Source organism: Oryx dammah, unplaced genomic scaffold (genome assembly GCF_014754425.2).
Source record: "Oryx dammah isolate SB20612 unplaced genomic scaffold, SCBI_Odam_1.1 HiC_scaffold_17, whole genome shotgun sequence".
NCBI lineage: Eukaryota > Metazoa > Chordata > Mammalia > Artiodactyla > Bovidae > Oryx > Oryx dammah.
In genome coordinates, this window is record NW_024070201.1 from 62,103,485 (window position 1) to 62,121,638 (window position 18,154).

The following is an 18,154-nucleotide window of genomic DNA, read 5'->3' on the forward strand; positions in this document are numbered from 1 at the left end:
ACATATAATTCTGATATGCAGTGAGACTCAAACTGTGCAGTTTACATTACACAATGATACCAATAGACTAATCAATCCAATCGAAATCAGTTCAGCAAATATGTACCAAAACCTTCAGAAGGTTAGCAATGGGAGAGACACTTGAAAAATCTGAGCTACATACTACAGGAAAGTCACAGTACATTGGAAACTTTTCTGTGGATAAAATTCGATGGCATTTGCATCAACTTGTTTGGGCTAAGGGATGCCCAGATAGCTGGTTAAACACTATTTCCTGATGTGTCTGTCAGATGTTGCTGGAAAAAATGAGCCTTCGAACTGGCGGACTAAGTTAGCCAAACGGCCCTCCCCAATACGGGTGGGCATCATCCAATCCATTGAGGGTCTGAATAGAACGAAAAGGCAGAGGAAGGTTGAATTTGCTCTCTGCCTGACCACTAATTTGGGACACTGATCTTATCCTGCCTTTGGCACTCCTGGTTCTCAGGCTTTTAGAGCCAGACTGGAATCACTTCTCCAGCTCCCTACCCTTCAAACTATACCACCAGGTTTCTTGGGGCTCCAGCTTGCACATGGCAGACTACAGGAAAGAGCCTCCACAATTCATGAGCAAATACCTTAAAATAAGCCACACATACACACACATATTGGTTCTGCTTCTTTCAAGAACCCTGACTAATACAGTATTCAACTCAGTTTACTTCTACAAACATTTATAGAGGGATCATGTCACTTTTGTTTAAAACTTTTGATTATGACCTAAAGCATTTATAATAAATTTGAACTCCTCACAAGGTCCTTCATGATCTCACCAGTCTCTGCTCAGCCTCTCTGCCTGTGAGTCACTCCCTACTTCCTACAACACCAGTCTTCTAGCTCTTCCAACAGGCTCTGCTATCCTCCAATCAGCTCCTGAAAACACGGGTCCTTCTGCCAGGACTGCTCTATGCTGTCTATCATATACGGCAGCTCCTTCCAGTCTGAATCAGCTCCTTAACAGAGTCACTGATTCATTTCCTTCATAGCACACAGCAGCTCTTGTAATTATGCACTTGTTCTCCATCTTGCCCATTAGACTGTAAGAGCTTATAAGAGGGTCCTTATGTGTCTTGTTCACTATTGTTTCCCCAGCATTTAATAGGCTGGCACACAGAAACACTCAAAAAAAAAAAAAAAAACAACCCTGTTGAATAAACAGTGACTACAAAGCCAAACAACACAGTCTTTATATTTAAGAAATGCACAATCTATCTGGTATGGTAAATGAACTCTGCAGAGGGAGGAAGAAAGGTAGAGATCGGACTCAGGACAGGGGGTCTTAAAGGAATTCATCTTGCTAGGATGAGAAGAGGGGAGCACGGCATTCCAGGCAAGGTCAAGAGTTCAAGCCACAGAACAAAAACAGCACAAGTGTGGTATGCTGGCTGAGGTCAATTTGGATAGAGTGGACTATGTCAAATAATAAGGGCCTTAAATCCTCCCTGAAGTTTAGGTTATAATCTGTAAATAACGAGTAGCATTACAGGATTTTTAGGATCTGTCTTAGAAAGATCATTCTCAGAGCAAGGTAGCCCATTAGATCAAGAGTGAGTGTACTGTTAGATTTCTAAAAGGCTATAAGTAAGTGTTAGTTGCTCAGTCGTGCCCGACTCTTTGCGACCCCATGGACTGCAGCCACCAGGCTCCTCTGTCCATGAGATTTTTTCAGGCAGGGATACTGGAGTGGGTCACCATTTCCTTCTCCAGGGGATCTTCCCAGCCCAGGGATCGAACCGGGTCTCCTGCACTGCAAGCAGATTCTTTACCGACTGAGCTACAAGGGAAGCCCCTAAAAGGCCCTACCAACACAATATTTCAGATGAGAGTTTGCAGCTGGAACAGACTTTTCCAAAGAAAAGACAAACTGTATTACAAGTGTGAGTAGAGAAAAATTTGTTTTCTAGAAAAATAAAAATGTTACAGGTATTAGTATAGATAGCATCCAGAAACTGCTATCTCTCTGTCACCACTTAGACAACCAACAGCTGCCACCAACTTCAAGAGAGCTGCATGTCTACAAGGATCCCTGACAACACGGTACAGTCACCAAACTGCTAGAATCCAATGGTTAATCAAACAAAACAAAACTAATCTCTCCTACCTATCCTTAAGAGGGCGACTTTGCCTCCTCTGCAAATATATATGGTGGCCCAAGAAAGAGGCATGCCACCAGCTGTCAAGGGTGTAAACAGCGCCATTTCTTCCACCACTCCAGGCAGTCCCAAGCGCTGAAGGAACCTGGCATTTAACCACTCCTACCAGCAACCGGTGTTTATTTTTGGAACAGATGCGGGCAACTTGGGAAACCCAAAGCATACAGGAGGGAAGATGGTCACCTGTATCGCAACACCGGAAGTCAGTACCAAAACAATATCCAACATGCAACCGTGAGGAGGAAGGCTGAAAACCAAACAATTATCCAGCAGAGAAGATTGAAAGTGAGCCTGCCAGATATAACGTTGCCACAGAAGTCGCACCCAGAGGTGAGGGGGTCGCCCGGCTCCTCTCCCGCGTCCCACCGGCCCACTTTGGCGCCCGACTCCGAAGGCCTCCGGCCCAGGCAGAGAGAGAAGAGTGCTCTGCCGCCGGGACGGAGACTTTTTCAAAGCGGCCAAGGCTTCCGGGATCGGGCAGAGACGCCGGGGGTCCGGAGGTGCGGGCCGCGGGGGTCCGCGGGCCGGCAGTGGGGAGTATAATCTCCCCGCTTCCAACTGGGCCTCGCTGAGGCCCGGGAGAGAGGGCTCTTGTCGCTCCTCAGGCCTGGGCCCCGGACGCGAGGAAGACCTCAAGGCGGGGCCCCTTCCGCCGCGGTCTCACCCCGGACCCCCGAAGGACGCTGCAGGATCAGGGTGGCCCTGGCGTCACCTTCTAGCTGACACTCGAGTCCAGGTTCGGTCGGCGAGCCGGGCCTCCGTCCTTCCTGCCTTACACCTCCTCCCTTACCCGCGAACCCCACCCCTGCCATGTGCCTCGTCCCATTACTTGATTAGGTCCCGGTAGTCCAAGAAGGATAAGATGAGGAGCAGGGGGTCGGTGGGCAGCGATTCTAGGGTCAGGGGCGCCGACTCCGTATCCACGGCCGCCATCTTGCCTGGCCCGGTGCAGGCCTGGCCACGCCCCGGCCACGCCCCGGCCACGCCCCCGCCGCCAGAGCCCGCGCCGCTCCCCCGCCACCGGCACAGGTTTGTTATGTAATCGACAGGAGAGCAGGATAGCCCCGCCCACAGAGCGGCCCGATAGGCGGTTCCCCGGAAGGCTCCGCCTTCTGCCTTGCAGGCCGAGCGCGCGTGCCTCGGGATCTGGCTCACCCAAGCTACTCTAGCTCTGCTGAGTCCCCCTGTGCTCTCCCTTAGATTCCCCCGGGCTCCCTCCTCCCATTCCGATCCCTTGCCCAGTCCGGACCTCTTTGAGAGTTTATTACTAAATTTGATTGGGTCACTCTCGCCCCTCACGAGAAATTTTACATCCGCTATCCTTGAAGTGTGGCTTCAAGTTCTCTCTCTGCCTTTGGCCCCCAAACCCATTGTTTTCGTTTTCCGACCTAGAAATCCCTCGTTTCTCTTTTTAGCCTCCCTGGCCCGGCGTGTCGCTTACACACAGCAGGATCCTTGTCCACTCTGTAGGGGGCAGAGTTGGGAATCAACTAGAGGCGCTGGTGGAAGGCTCTTCTTCCAAACTAAGGAGATGGTTATCGAGGGCATAATTTTAACCCCTTCCCAAGTAAAAGGTGCATAGGGTCTGAATCTATTTGGTGCTCTCAATTTGGTCGTCACGGTTGTTTTTCATCATTTTAGGGCAATGCAAGTGTATAATAAATTTTTTTTTTTTTGCCAAGATTTACTTTCAGAGGGTTAAGTACTTCAGATGTGAAGGGGGGTTGAGGCCTCAATGGGCTTGATTGAGGCACTGATGGTCACTCTTTAGCTTAGACAAGAAGGTATTAAAGTCGAGATGGGAGACATGTCCTGGACTGTGAGCTAAGGAATAGATCACTTAGCAGATTTCTTTTCTATTTCTTTTCCAATGCAATGTGTTGTAAAGAGCTTGAGGGAGTCAAGTGAGACCTGGACTTCATCAGTTCGGTTCAGTCGCTCAGTTGTGTCCGACTCTTTGCGACCCCATGAATCGCAGCTCGCCAGGCCTCCCTGTCCATCACCAACTCCTGGAATCCACCCAAACTCATGTCCATTGAGTCGGTGATGCCATCCAACCATCTCATCCTCTGTCATCCCCCTCTCCTCCTGCCTTCAACCTTTCCCAGCATCAGGGTCTTTTCAAATGAGTCAGCTCTTCGCATCAGGTGGCCAAAGTATTGGAGTTTCAGCTTCAGCATCAGTCCTACCAATGAACACCCAGGACTGATCTCCTTTAGGATGCACTGGTTGGATCTCTTTGCAGTCCAAGGGACTCTCAAGAGTCTTCTCCAACACCACAGTTCAAAAGCATCAATTCTTCGGTGCTCAGCTTTCTTTATAGTCCAGCTCTCACATCCATACATGACCACAGGAAAAACGATAGCCTTGACTAGACAGACCTTTGTTGGCAAAATAATGTCTTTGCTTTTTAATATGCTGTCTAGGTTAGTCATAACTTTCCTTCCAAGGAGTAAGCGTCTTAATTTCATGGCTGCAATCACCATCTGCAGTGATTTTGGAGCCCAGAAAAATAAAGTCAGCCACTGTTTCCACTATGTCCCGATTTATTTGCCATGAAGTGATGGGTTGGATTCCATGATCTTAGTTTTCTGAATGTTGAGCTTTAAGCCGACTTTTCTACTGTCCTCTTTCACTTTCATCAAGAGGCTCTTTAGTTCTTCTTCACTTTCTGCCATAAGGGTGGTGTCATCTGCATATCTGAGGTTATGGATATTTCTCATGGCAATCTTGATTCCAGCTTGTGCTTCATTCAGCCCAGCGTTTTTCATGATGTACTCTGCATATAAGTTAAATAAGCAGGGTGATAGTATACAGCCTTGACATACTCCTTTTCCTATTTGGAACCAGTCTGTTGTTCCATGTCCAGTTCTAATTATTGCTTCCTGACCTGTATGTAGGTTTCTCAAGAGGCAGGTCAGGTGGTCTGATATTCCCATCTCTTTCATAATTTTCCACAATTTATTGTGATCCACACGGTCAAAGGCTTTGGCATAGACAATAAAGCAGAAATAGATATTTTTCTGGAACTCTCTTGCTTTTTCGATGATCCAACAGATGTTGGCAATTTGATCTCTGGTTCCTTTGCCTTTTCTAAATTCAGCTTGAACATCTGGAAGTTGACGGTTCATGTATTGCTGAAGCCTGGCTTGGAGAATTTTGAGCATTACTTTACTATCGTGTGAGATGAGTGCAATTGTGCGATAGTTAGAGCATTGTTTGGCATTGCCTTTCTTTGGAACTGGAATGAAAACTGACCTTTTCCAGTCCTGTGGCCACTGCTGAGTTTTCCAAATTTGCTGGCATATTGAGTGCAGCACTTTCACAGCGTCATCTTTCAGGATTTGAAATAGCTCAACTGGAATTCCATCACCTCCTCTAGCTTTGTTCATAGTGATGCTTTCTAAGGCCCACTGACTTCACATTCCAGGATGTCTGGCTCTAGGTGAGTGATCACACCATCGTGATTATCTGGGTCGTGAAGATCTTTTTTGTACAGTTCTTCTGTGTGCTTGAGGGAGTCCAGTCAGACCTGGACTTCATACATCTGTTGTTTACTAGAAGTGGAATGGTGAGCTAGTTAATTAAGCCTAAATTCTATGATCCTGTTTTCATGCATGCATGCTCAGTGGCTTCAGTCGTGTCCAACTTTTTGCGACCCTATGGACTGCAGCCAGCCTCACTCCTCTGCCCATGGGATTCTCCAGGCAAGAATAATTGAGCGGATTGCCATGGGGGGAATCTTCCTGACCAGGGATCAAACCCAGCTCTCTTGCATCTCCTGCAGGCAGATTCTTTACCGCCGAGTCACTAGGAAAGCCCATGTAACTGTTTACTCAGCTCTAAAACCATCTGTCCACTAAAGTGGTTTATGGATGCCCATAAAGATTTGTGTAAATGACTGGCTAGATATTTAAAAAATGTTAATTTTTTAACAACCTGTACAAGCCTGTACATACATCCATCACCAAGTTTTACAAACTTTGCCACATTCTGGAGAAAGTTTCCTACTGTTTGGAAAAGAGGAAATGATTCTACCCTTCCCATCCCACCCACCTCCAACAACAAAATACTCCATTTCCTCAATTCACCATACCATTCAGTCATTTCAGTTCCTCAGTCATGTCCACCTCTTTGCAACCCCATGCTATGCAGCATGCCAGGCTTCCCTATCACCAACTCCCGGAGCTTGCTCAAACTCATGTCCATCAAGTCAGTGAGGCCATCTAGCCATCTCATCCTCTGTCGTCCCCTTCTCCTGCCTTCTCTCTTTCCCCGCATCAAGACCTTTTCTAATGAGTCAGTTCTTTGCATCAGGTGGCCAAAGTATTGGAGCTTCAGCTTCAGCATCAGTCCTTCCAATGAATATTCAGGGTTGATTTCTTTTAGGATGGACTGGTTGGATCTCCTTGCAGTCCAAGGGACTCTCAAGAGTCTTCTCCAGCACCACAGTTCAAAAGCATCAATTCTTCAGCGCTCAGTTTTCTGTATTGTCTGACATTCACATCAATACATGACTACTGGAAAAATCATAGCCTTTTTCTCTATACAGACCTTTGTTGGCAAAGTAATGTCTCTACTTTTTAATATGCTGTCTAGGTTTGTCATAGCTTTTCTTCCAAGGAGCAAGTGTCTTTTAATTTCATGACTGCTGTCACCATCTGCAGTGATTTTGGAGCCCAAGTAAATCAAATCTCTCACTATTTCCATTGTTTTCCTATCTGTTTGCCATGAAGTGATGGACAGGATGCCATGGTCTTCATTTTTTGAATGTTGAGTTTTAAACCAGCTTTCTCCCTCTCCTCTTTCACCTTCATCAGGAGGCTCTTTAGTTCTTTGCTTTTTGCCATAAGGGTGGTGTCATCTGCATATCTGAGGTTATGGATATTTCTCATGGCAATCTTGATTCCAGCTTGTGCTTCATCCAGCCTGCATTTCGCATGATGTATTCTGCATATAAGTTAAATAAGCAGGGTGACAATATACAGCCTCGACGTACTCCTTTCCCAATTTGGAACCAGCCCATTGTTCCATGTCCAGTTCTAACTGTTACTTCTTTACCTGCACACAGGTTTTGCAGGAGGCAGGTCAGGTGGTCTGGTATTCCCACCTCTAAGAATTTTCCACAGTTTGTTGTGATCCACACAGTCAAAGGCTTTAGCGTAATCAATGACGTAGAAATAGATGTTTTTCTGGAATTCTCTTGCTTTGTCTATGATCCAATGAATGTTGGCAACCATACCATTAATGCCTTATAATTATGGTTTTGTCTAATATTTATAACCCCTTTCCTCCCCTACTCCCACTGTATTAATTGTGTTTTTTATTTTCTATATCTTATGATGTTTTGACATCCTAAAAATCTTGCTGACTAGAGACAGACTGACCTCCCAGGGCTAGCTAGTTTCTAAAGATAACAAACAGCTTGGACACACCTCTCATATGCAAGCCAACCACCCCCTTTATCTAAGTCTCACACACAGAGCCACTACTTCCCCTGCCCTGTGTCATCTCAGGGTCAGGTACCAGGCAATGAGAGAACACCCCAATAGTCCGAAGACCCCCATTTATTTTTCGGATCAGCCAGTCCCAAGCTGTTTGTCCTGGGCCAGGAAGATCCCCTGGAGAAGGAAATGGCTACTCTCCAGTATTCTCGCCTGGAAAATTCCACGGACAAAGGAGCCTGGCAGGCTATAGTCCATGGAGTCACAAAGAGTCAGACGTGACTGAGCAACTAACAGTTTCACTTTACCTTTCAAGCTGTTTACTCTGCCCTGCCCAATGCAAACTCAGATAAAGTCTCTGGCCTAAATTTGCCTCTTGCTCCTGCTTCTGCCTCCTGACCCAAACCTGATGCTTCCATGGGGACCCTTCATGGCATGGTGTGCCCCTTTCTCTAGGAAAATGTAATTTAAAAAAAAGAAAAACTTCTTTCCATGGCATTGACCTTGTCATGGTGTCACTCAGTCACCTCCATAAACTGAAATCCCACTGTACGAATGACAGACCCACCCAGCAAAAACCAAAACTGAAGCAAACAGACAAACAAGAAAAACCCTTGTGCTTACATGTCTATACTTCCAAACTATTTGTGCACATATTTAGAGCATTTACTGAATTGGATTCAGGTCAATTATCCCGTCTGTCTCTCTCATTCTTAATCGCTCAGTCGTGTCTGACTCTTTGTGACCCCATGAACTGTAGCCTGCCAGGCTCTTCTGTCCTTGGACATTCTCCAGGCAAGAATGCTAGAGTCAGTTGCTACATACCAGGCTGTAAACTCTGTCTTTTACATCCTTATTACACAGGGTCTAGTATGACATTCAATAAGTAGAAAGTTTAAATTCAGGTTGAATGGATAAAGACAATTCTCATTTCTATTTACAAGAGAACCGTACCTGTTGATACAGGTAAAGTTCATAAAGGCATTTGATCCTAATTCATGTTTGTCTCTAGTTCTCCCTCAAATGGGCTACTTGTTTTAAATCTAAAAGCTGGTAGGTGTTTCATGCATGCCCAGCCACTTCAGTCATGTCCGACTGTTCACAACCCTATGGACTATAGCCTACCAGGCTCCTCTGTCCACGGGATTTTCTGGGGAAGAATACTGGAGGAGGTTGCAATTTCTTCCTCCAGGGGATCCTTCCGACCCAGGGATGGAACCTATGTCTCCTGCATTGGCAGGCAGATTCTTTACCACTGAGCCTCCCGGGAAGCCTAGTTGGAGTTTCAAGTAGACTGTATTTTCTTCTGCTATCCTATTGCATTTCCCTCCTGTTTGGACTTGGTCCAGTTATGACCTAAAGAGAAGACCAAAAGTGTGAAGTTACTCTGTCATAGCTAGGATTAAGGTGAGGTAAGAGACGTACTCACCTGGGACACAAAATTCAAGGGAGTGTGAAAAAAAAAAAACAACCCTCAGTAATCAAGATGAAGAATATTTTAATGCAATTTTTTTTAATGCAAAACCCCGATGATGAAAAAAATAACAAAATCTTAGACAAAAATGGTATCCCACAATGCTGTGCAAGCCATATTGGACCCTAAGCCAAAAGGGAAAAAAACAAATGTGCTCTTAAATATATGTTTTTATGACTTTTCAAATAGTTATTGTTTTTTCCTAGAAGGCCAGAAGGGAGTGTTCAGGTAGAGGACTTGCTTCCCCTATGTAGCAAGGCTCAGAGCTCCTGCCATTCTTGGGTTGGGAGGGTACCATCAGGTTGCTGGCCCCTTCTATGATAGACCATATCTCCCCAGGAAGTGACCTCAGCCCAGACTCCATTTTTCTCCCCAACATGGTAGGAAGCAGGTAGAGGAGGTTGTGGGGAGCAATGCAGGTGAGCAGTCCCCAGGAGAGCCCTTTTCTGGGCTGTGGCTTCCTGTCACCCACCGCCTCCCCGATACCCCCAGTCTTGGCTGGAAAGATGTAGGAAGAAGGAGCTGGGACTTGGCTATCTGGGTCCCCTGGATTAAGGTCAAGGGTGAGGGCTCCATAACCTTTGTGCCTGGGTGGGAGAGACAGTCCAAGTCTGCTAATGCTTTTGGAAGCTAGTCTCTAAAGGGCATGGAAGGATTTCACCAAAATATCATTTGTTTGCCATTAATATTCTTTTTTAAAAATTAAGTCTTTATTGAATTTGTTACAATATTGCTTATGTTGTTTATGTCCTGGTTTCTTGGCCATAGGGCATATGGGATCTTAGCTCCCCGACCAGGGATCAAACCTGCACCCTCTGCATTGGAAGGCGAAGTGTTAACCACTGGGAAGACCAGCAGGGAAGTCCCTATTTGCTGTTAACATTCTTGTGGTACATCAGAATGCACAAGATTCTGAAAGAAGAGTGCATACATGGCATTAAAAAAGAAGAGATTTGTTTATTCTCTCAGAAACAGAGATAGATAAGATAATGCTTGAGAAATAAATACACTCACATGTTCTCTTTAAAAGCCCAGTGTCACCTTGGTTAGCGGCAAGTAGTCCTTAGTGCCCAACACCCTACCTCCTTACACATAGTTACACTTTAGTTTCACACTCCCTGGTGGCTCAGACAGTAAAGAAACTGCCTGTAATATGGGAAACATGGGTTCAGTCCCTGGGTTGGGAGGATACCCTGGAGAAGGGAATGGCTACCCACTCTAGGATTCTTGCCGGGAGAATTCAATGGACAGAGGAGCCTGACAGGCTACAGTCTATAGGTTTGCAAAGAGTCTGACACAACTGAACAACTAATACTTTCTTTTACTAGCTTCACTGGCTTCAAGGTTCCCATCGGCTGTTTCAGTAAGTCCTCCAGACATTCATTCATTCCTTATTACTTGCCAGGACCTAGGCTCAGGACTGCAGTGATCAAGACAGGGTGCTGTTCCTACTTGGATGCAATCACTCTTTAGAAGGTGAGAGATATACTTCCTGTTTCCTTGGGGAGAAACAAATCCACATGGCCCTGGAGTCTCATTTTCTCCCTCATTTTCAGGGTTTAGCAACTAGCTGCATCAGCAGATCTGAGTTTGCTGGAAGGCAGAACAGGCAGTCGCCAGATACTGAGTTTTAGAGGCTCTTGCTAAATGCTGTAAATGGTGGCCTCGCATGCCCCACGCCCTGCCCCCCACCCACCATATGTAAAGCGTGATAGTTTAGGGTCCCTCTGTACTGACCACTCTCTGGGATGTGTCCCGTCTTCTGCCCAGCCTAGATGCACCTCCCAGTGGGACAGTGAAAGCTGTGAACTGAGATGGGGAGGAAGATGGGAGTGGGCCTGGAAGTAGGGTGTTTTTGTGTATTTTCCTCCTTTTCTCTGCTTGTAGACCCATACCAACTTTCTGTATTTATACTGCATGGCCTGGGTGGTGTGTGTCCTGGGCCTATGAACAGTAGCTGCTAGAGGTAACCTGGAGGTCACACACTGCTTCGTCTCATGCTAAGTGTTTGTGGAAATGGCCCTGACCAATTGGGCCTCTCAGAGATGCTCTCAGGGGTCCCGTCAGGTTGTAGGGAAGGCTTGGGACTGAACCGTGCAAGCCTTGTTGTCAGCTCTTCTAGCGGTGGTGAGGCAGGCCTGGCATTGGGAGCCCAGGAGATGAGGGGGTGGGAAGACCAGGATGGAACTACCACTCACCAGCTCCCCCAAACAAGTGCGTCATCCAGAAAAAACAAAAAACAAACAAAGTCGGGTGAAAGGCTGCCGGTGACTGGTGAAAAGGAGGCCTGCCTCTGTGGAGCTCAGGAAAATTCAAGAGCACGCTCATGCTTCATGGCTGAAACAGGGAAAGGAATATAATTACAGGATGGTAGGGAGATTAGGGGCTGCCACTGCTGCTCAGAAAGGCATCCAGCCTGATGAGCTGATGCAAAAATCTGGAATGGATTTATCTGTTTCTGTGGTACAAACACAGGAAAACCCATGGCTAATAAACCTGGATTTAAACGTACGGTTCCAGCAGTCATATGAATGAGGTTCTGGGATTTGGTCCCCTGCTCCTCTCATGGGCAAGACTTTCAATATTCCTGAATTTGCTAAAGCATATGTGTGTTGTTTTGTCTGGAACACACTTCTCATTTTCTTGCAGCCTTTGTAATTAGTGTGAACTTTCTGGATGCACAGTGAATGGACCTGCCTATTGAACACATTTGAAGTGGTGTCCCCTACTGGTGGCTTCTAAAACAGTGAATACTAAGGGTGGATGGTCTGTAATCCTAGAGTTTCCCAAGATTGCATCTTGGAAACAATGACTTCTCCCAGGGTCAGAGAAAATGCAGTGTCCTCATACAAGATGTTACACAGTTCAGGGTGCCAGATAACGCCATCCACCAACTCAGTAGTCTGTAGGCTGAGGGAGACATGGTGTTTGGAGTCCTTCTGTGTCCTTTTGAGGCTTATGCAGGTCAGCTTGTGGGCTGTTTTCCTGTAGTGCCTGAAAGATATCATAAGAGTGGCTGAACCAGTGGGATGCTTGGTATGCAGGCTTGGATGGTCCGATACTTTTTTTTTAGGGGGTAGGGGATACTCTCCAGGAAGAAGGGAAAATTCAGCCTCTGATCTCTGCTCATCTCTGTGCCCTGAGAGGCTGACCTCTATGGACTCCTTCATTTGGGTTCCCCTGTCATCTGGCTTCTGGTCAGCAACTGGGGAAAGGGGGAGAAAGGAGGAACTAGGATATTTAGTCTCCCTCAGCTGGAGTTTCGACTATAATTGTGTTTTTCTGTATATGCCCAAACTCATCAAAATGTATATAGTAAATATGTGAAACTTTTGGTATATATCAACTAAACATCAATAGAGCTATATAAGAGGGGAAAAAAGAAAAGAAGAAATGGGCATGAGACCTTCCCGGGGGCTTCCTGTGTGGCTAGCAGCCATAGGAATGGAGGCCCAACTTCTGATTGGCCTATTTTGGAAACAACGCTCTCTACACATAGGAATTTCACTACAGCCTTATATACCAGATAAGCAACAACACTTGGGGAGGGGACCTGGGGCAAGAAGCCCTGGAAAGTGATCCGGGCATCAGGGAAGCAAATCTTGTGCTGGAGGCCTCCTCCTACCTCCTTCAGACCCATGGACTCACAGGTGTCATGGTTCAATCTCACAGCAGGTTGGAGACTGTGGAAATGGGGCTCTACTTTCTCATCAGCCAAGTCTACAAGGACTTCCTTCTGTTGTCCAGCCTGAAACTAGCCCATTCTGGAAAAACGGGATGGTCACTGAAAGGAAAATGACTCTGCCACCTGACATTCTTACCTTGCACTGGGTCCTGAACCATCTGAACTAGAATATCCAGCAAGTTCTGCAATGATATGAAGATGGTCCCTCTAACCAGGGCCCAGGCCTGGTTCCTGATGCCTTAGCCAAATTCAGAAACAGGCGGCTGCCCACCCATTATACTCAGAGAGACCAACTTACTGTTCAGCCTAAGCAGTTAGCTCACTGGCGTCTTTTTGATAAGACTAGCATATAATGGAAAAGCATGGTTCACTGATGAAATAGCTTGCTTCTGAGATGGGCAAATCCCATGGAATGCCACAGCCATAAATCACAGAGGCCCATAGCACTAGGCATGCTAAACAGTGGGTTAAACTTCACGCGCCATTTTTGGCTGTCAAGCACACTGTCCACAGGCATCCTCTGTGGAAGAGCAACAAAATGTAGAGGGAAATAACCTACTTAAAAAGACTGATGAAGCATATATGGGCCTCATGTCTATCTATATCAGCTCACTGAGTGTATGCTCTAACCCATGACACTAATGAAACCACCAAAAGGATGGGGATACCCAACTGGAAATTCTTTTGACAAAAATAGAAGCTACTGCTACTGAAAAAAACCTTGTGTTCTTTGCCCACTCTGCCTGTCTGTCCAGTGATGGCTGGTGGTCTCTGCAAGCCTGACCAGTTCAGCTGTCTTGGGCCATTTGTTAGTTGCTCGTGTAAGTCCTCTGTTTCATTTACATTGTGTTTCACTTGTGTTAAGTTCTGTGTTTCCTTTCATTTACAATGAATCTGTGTTTCATTTACACTGTAAGATGGTTTCTACAGGGGTCACATCCAGCTTAGTTTGCTCTTTTGTCCACTGAACATCCACTACTGACAAAACGCACTCGACAATTACTTTGTGAGCTGGTGTGCTGACACGTACTGGCTGTCACCAATTGGCTCAGTTTCAGCAGCTTAGAGGTGCTCTGTGATTTGCTGACTTTCTGAAGTGCGGGGTGTTGCAGCAAGGCTGTCACCGATTGGTTGATTTGAAGAACACAAATTATCTTGTGAATGTTCAGTGGGAAAAAAACAAAGTTAATTAACTTGATTGTGGGACTCCTTCCACAGTGTATGAGTGTATCAAATCTTTGTGTCGTACACTTAAAATAACTACAGTTTTGTCACTCATACCTCAAAAAGCTGAAAAAATAAAATAGGAAAGACAATAGAAATGAAAATACAAATATAATAAAATATGAATGTATCATATTTTACTTTAGTCTCCTATTATGAGAAATTTAGAAAATCTCCAACATTTGTTATAATAAATGGCATTTTGATAAATATTATTGTATATTCATTTTTGTGAATTGTTTCAATTATGCTCATAGCATAAATCTTAGGTTTGGAATTGCTGGGTCAAATTTGCAAACTTTTTAATAGTTTGTCATATATTTCTAAAGGGCTCTCAAAATAGGTTACAGACAAAACCTTGAGTTCTAGATATAGAAGCAGTACAGACCCATATTCTCTGACCCAAATATAGTAAAATCAGAAATGAATAATAAATTATATTCTCAAAGCCCCACTAGTTGGCCTCAAAAAGCAAATAAATAAAAACATCCTTTAAAAACCTTATCAGTCAAAGAAATTAAAGCAGACGTTATGGAATTATTTGATGATAATGACCACCAGAAGGGCATATAATAATTAAAAAAAAATTTTCTGCCAAAACCTTACCTAGAAGCAAACTAAAAACCTTAAATATTTTCTGTACTAGACAAGGAAGGAAAATAGATATACAAATCATTCCACTCAAGTTGTAGAAGAACAAATACATTTAGGGAAGCCAGATATGTATAAACTAAGGAAAAGTCTAATGGAAGGAATTCAGTTCAGTTCAGTTCAGTTCAGTCACTCAGTCGTGTCTGACTCTTTGCGACCCCGTGAACCGCAGCACACCAGGCCTCCCTGTCCATCACCAACTCCTGGAGTTCACCCAAACCCATGTCCATTGAGTCAATGATGCCATCCAGCCATCTCATCCTCTGTCGTCCCCTTCTCCTCCTGCCCTCAATCTTTCCCATCATCAGGGTCCTTTCAAATGAGTCAGCTCTTCTCATGAGGTGGCCAAAGTATTGGAGTTTCAGCTTCAGCATCAGTCCTTCCAATGAATATTCAGGACTGATTTCCTTTAGGATGGACTGGTTGGATCTCCTTGCAGTCCAAGGGACTCTCATGAGTCTTCTCCAACACCACAGTTCTTAGGAACAGAAAATAGTGGAATTGACATTTAGGTTCCATATCTCACTCTATGTGTATGTAACTGTTGGTGCATTTCTTTTTTTTTAATAATTTAAATTTATTTATTTTAATTGGAGGTTAATTACTTTACAATATTGTATTGGTTTTGCCATACATCAACATGAATCCGCCACAGGTATACACGTGTTCCCCATCCTGAACCCCCCTCCCCCCTCCCTCCACATACCATCCCTCTGGGTTGTCCCAGTGCACCAGCCCCAAGCATCCAGTATCATGCATTGAACCTGGACTGGCGATTCATTTCATATATGATATTATACATATTTCAATGCCATTCTCCCAAATCATCCCAGTCTCGCCTCTCCCGCAGAGTCCAAAAGAGTGTTCTATACATCTGTGTCTCTTTTGCTGTCTCGCATACAGGGTTATCATTACCATCTTTCTAAATTCCATATATATGCATTGCTGCTGCTGCTGCTGCTGCTGCTAAGTCACTTCAGTCTTGTCCGACTCTGTGCAACCCCATAGACGGCAGCCCACCAGGCTTCCCTGTCCCTGGGATTCTCCAGGCAAGAACACTGGAGTGGGGTGCCATTGCCTTCTCCGTATATATGCGTTAGTATACTATATTGGTGTTTTTCTTTCTGGCTTACTTCACTCTGTATAATAGGCTCCAGTTTCATCCACCTCATTAGAACTGATTCAAATGTATTCTTTTTAATGGCTGAGTAATACTCCATTGTGTATATGTACCACAGCTTTCTTATCCAGTCATCTCCTGATGGACATCTAGGTTGCTTCCATGTCCTGGCTATTATAAACAGTGCTGTGATGAACATTGAGGTACACGTGTCTCTTTCAATTCTGGTTTCCTCAGTGTGTATGCCCAGCAGTGGGATTGCTGGGTCATAAGGCAGTTCTATTTCCAGTTTTTTAAGGAACCTCCACACTGTTCTCCATAGTGGCTGTACTAGTTTGCATTCCCACCAACAGTGTAAGAGGGTTCCCTTTTCTCCACACCTTCTCCAGCATTTATTGCTTGTAGAATTTTGGATCTCAGCCATTCTGACTGGCATGAAATGGTACCTCATTGTGGTGAAATGGTACTCATCTGATAATGAGTGATGTTGAGCATCTTTTCATGTGTTTGTTAGCCATCTGTATGTCTTCTTTGGAGAAATGTCTATTTAGTTCTTTGGCCCATTTTTTTATTGGGTCGTTTATTTTTCTGGAATTGAGCTGCAGGAGTTGCTTGTATATTTTTGAGATTAGTTGTTTGTCAGTTGCTTCATTTGCTATTACTTTCTCCCATTCTGAAGGCTGTCTTTTCACCTTGCTTATAGTTTCCTTTGTTGTGCAGAAGCTTTTAAGTTTAACTAGGTCCCATTTGTTTATTTTTGCTTTTATTTCCAATAATCTGGGAGGTGGGTCATAGAGGATCCTGCTGTGATGTATGTCGGAGAGTCTGTTGGTGCATTTCTGTGTGTGTGTGTATTCACATGTGCTCAGAGGAGCAAGGACACCATAAAACTTTACCACATTTTGCTGACAGTTCAGAAGATAAGAGAAACCTCGCCCTAGCTGACACTTGCAGTGGGATTAACTGGGATGATGGCAGTGTCAGCAGAACATCATGAAGGCACAGATGTGGAAGTGACTACTCTAGTGGTGGGCAGGTCAGTGAAGAAAAGTGTCCCCCAGAATGTGACAGCTGAGCTGAACATCGTGGGATGGGTCGGATTTTGCCAAGTAAAATGCTTGCAGAGGGAAAATGGAGCCAGGGTGTGAAAATGTTTTCAAGGTGCCTGAAATTTTTCCATGCCTACCTAATCAGTCTGAGACATTCATGGAATTACTAACTATGCAGCCTTATCATTTTTAATGATATGCTTTCTTTTAAAGCTGTGATTCTTTTGATTCAGGTAATCTATTTTTAGAGTCTCCTTTATATTACTAGTAATTATGGCAGAAAATGAACTTCATAGAGATTAAATGTCTTTACTTCTTATCTGTACTTAGCTGATGATGTTAGCATGCAGAGCTATATTCAAAACCTACTTTACTTGATGAAAAGGATATATTTCAAGGATTTAAGTGTGGTCAGGGAATAGAGTGTCTGTTAAATCATATGGAAATCTTTTCATTAATTTAAAATTTTTAGGCATTTACTCCAGGGTATCCCATGACTAAGTTCTAGTATTTTGTACGCTAAGTATGCAACAGGAAAAATAAGCTATGTAAAACTTCTTTTCCCAGGAAGATATACTTTTTATTGTCCTTGTTGTTATGAGTATTTTCAAAACTCAGACATGATAAATTAAGTGACTGTTAATACTGCTTTCCTGGAGATAGATACAAGGATGGTGTGAGTAAGGAAAATGAGAGGGAATGAAGGGAGATTATTATTTTATTTTGTTTTATACATTTGTATTGTCTTGTTATTAATACAATGCAAGTGCCCAGACATTTGGTCCAACATTATTCTTGATGTGTCTGTGAGGGTATTTCTGGATGAGATTAGCATCTGAATTAGTAGACTGAGACATCTATGAAATCCCCACAGCTAAAGGCAATGGCACCCCACTCCAGTACTCTTGCCTGGAAAATCCATGGACAGAGGAGCCTGGTGGGCTGCAGTCCATGGGGTCGCTAAGAGTCAGGCACAACTGAGCGACTTCACTTTCACTTTTCACTTTCATGCATTGGAGAAGGAAATGGCAACCCACTCCAGTGCTCTTGCCTGGAGAATCCCAGCGGTGGGGAAGTCTGGTGGGCTGCCATCTATGGGGTCGCACAGAGTCAGACACGACTGAAGCGACTTAGCAGCAGCAGCAGCAGTGTCACATTTAACAGGGAAAGACTGAAAGCTTTTACCTGTAGTATCAGGAATAAGACAAAATGTCTGCTCTCATCACTTCTATTTAATATTTACTGAGGATTCCAGTCAGGGCAATTAAACAAGAATAGGAATAAAAGGCATCTAGGTTGGAAAGAAAGAAGTAAA

General features: G+C 44.6%; 1 protein-coding gene across 1 annotated transcript in view; it reads right to left on the reverse strand.

Moving 5' to 3' along the window:
- The window catches only part of FBXO3 (F-box protein 3), a 33,601-nt gene extending 30,432 nt beyond the window's left edge, over nt 1–3,169 (reverse strand). Inside the window, exon 1 of the mRNA XM_040258984.1 lies at nt 3,022–3,169. Coding sequence (XP_040114918.1) covers nt 3,022–3,125 — 104 coding nt within the window. The 5' untranslated portion in view covers nt 3,126–3,169. The remainder of the gene's footprint in view (nt 1–3,021) is intronic.
- Between the last annotated feature and the right edge of the window lie 14,985 nt (nt 3,170–18,154).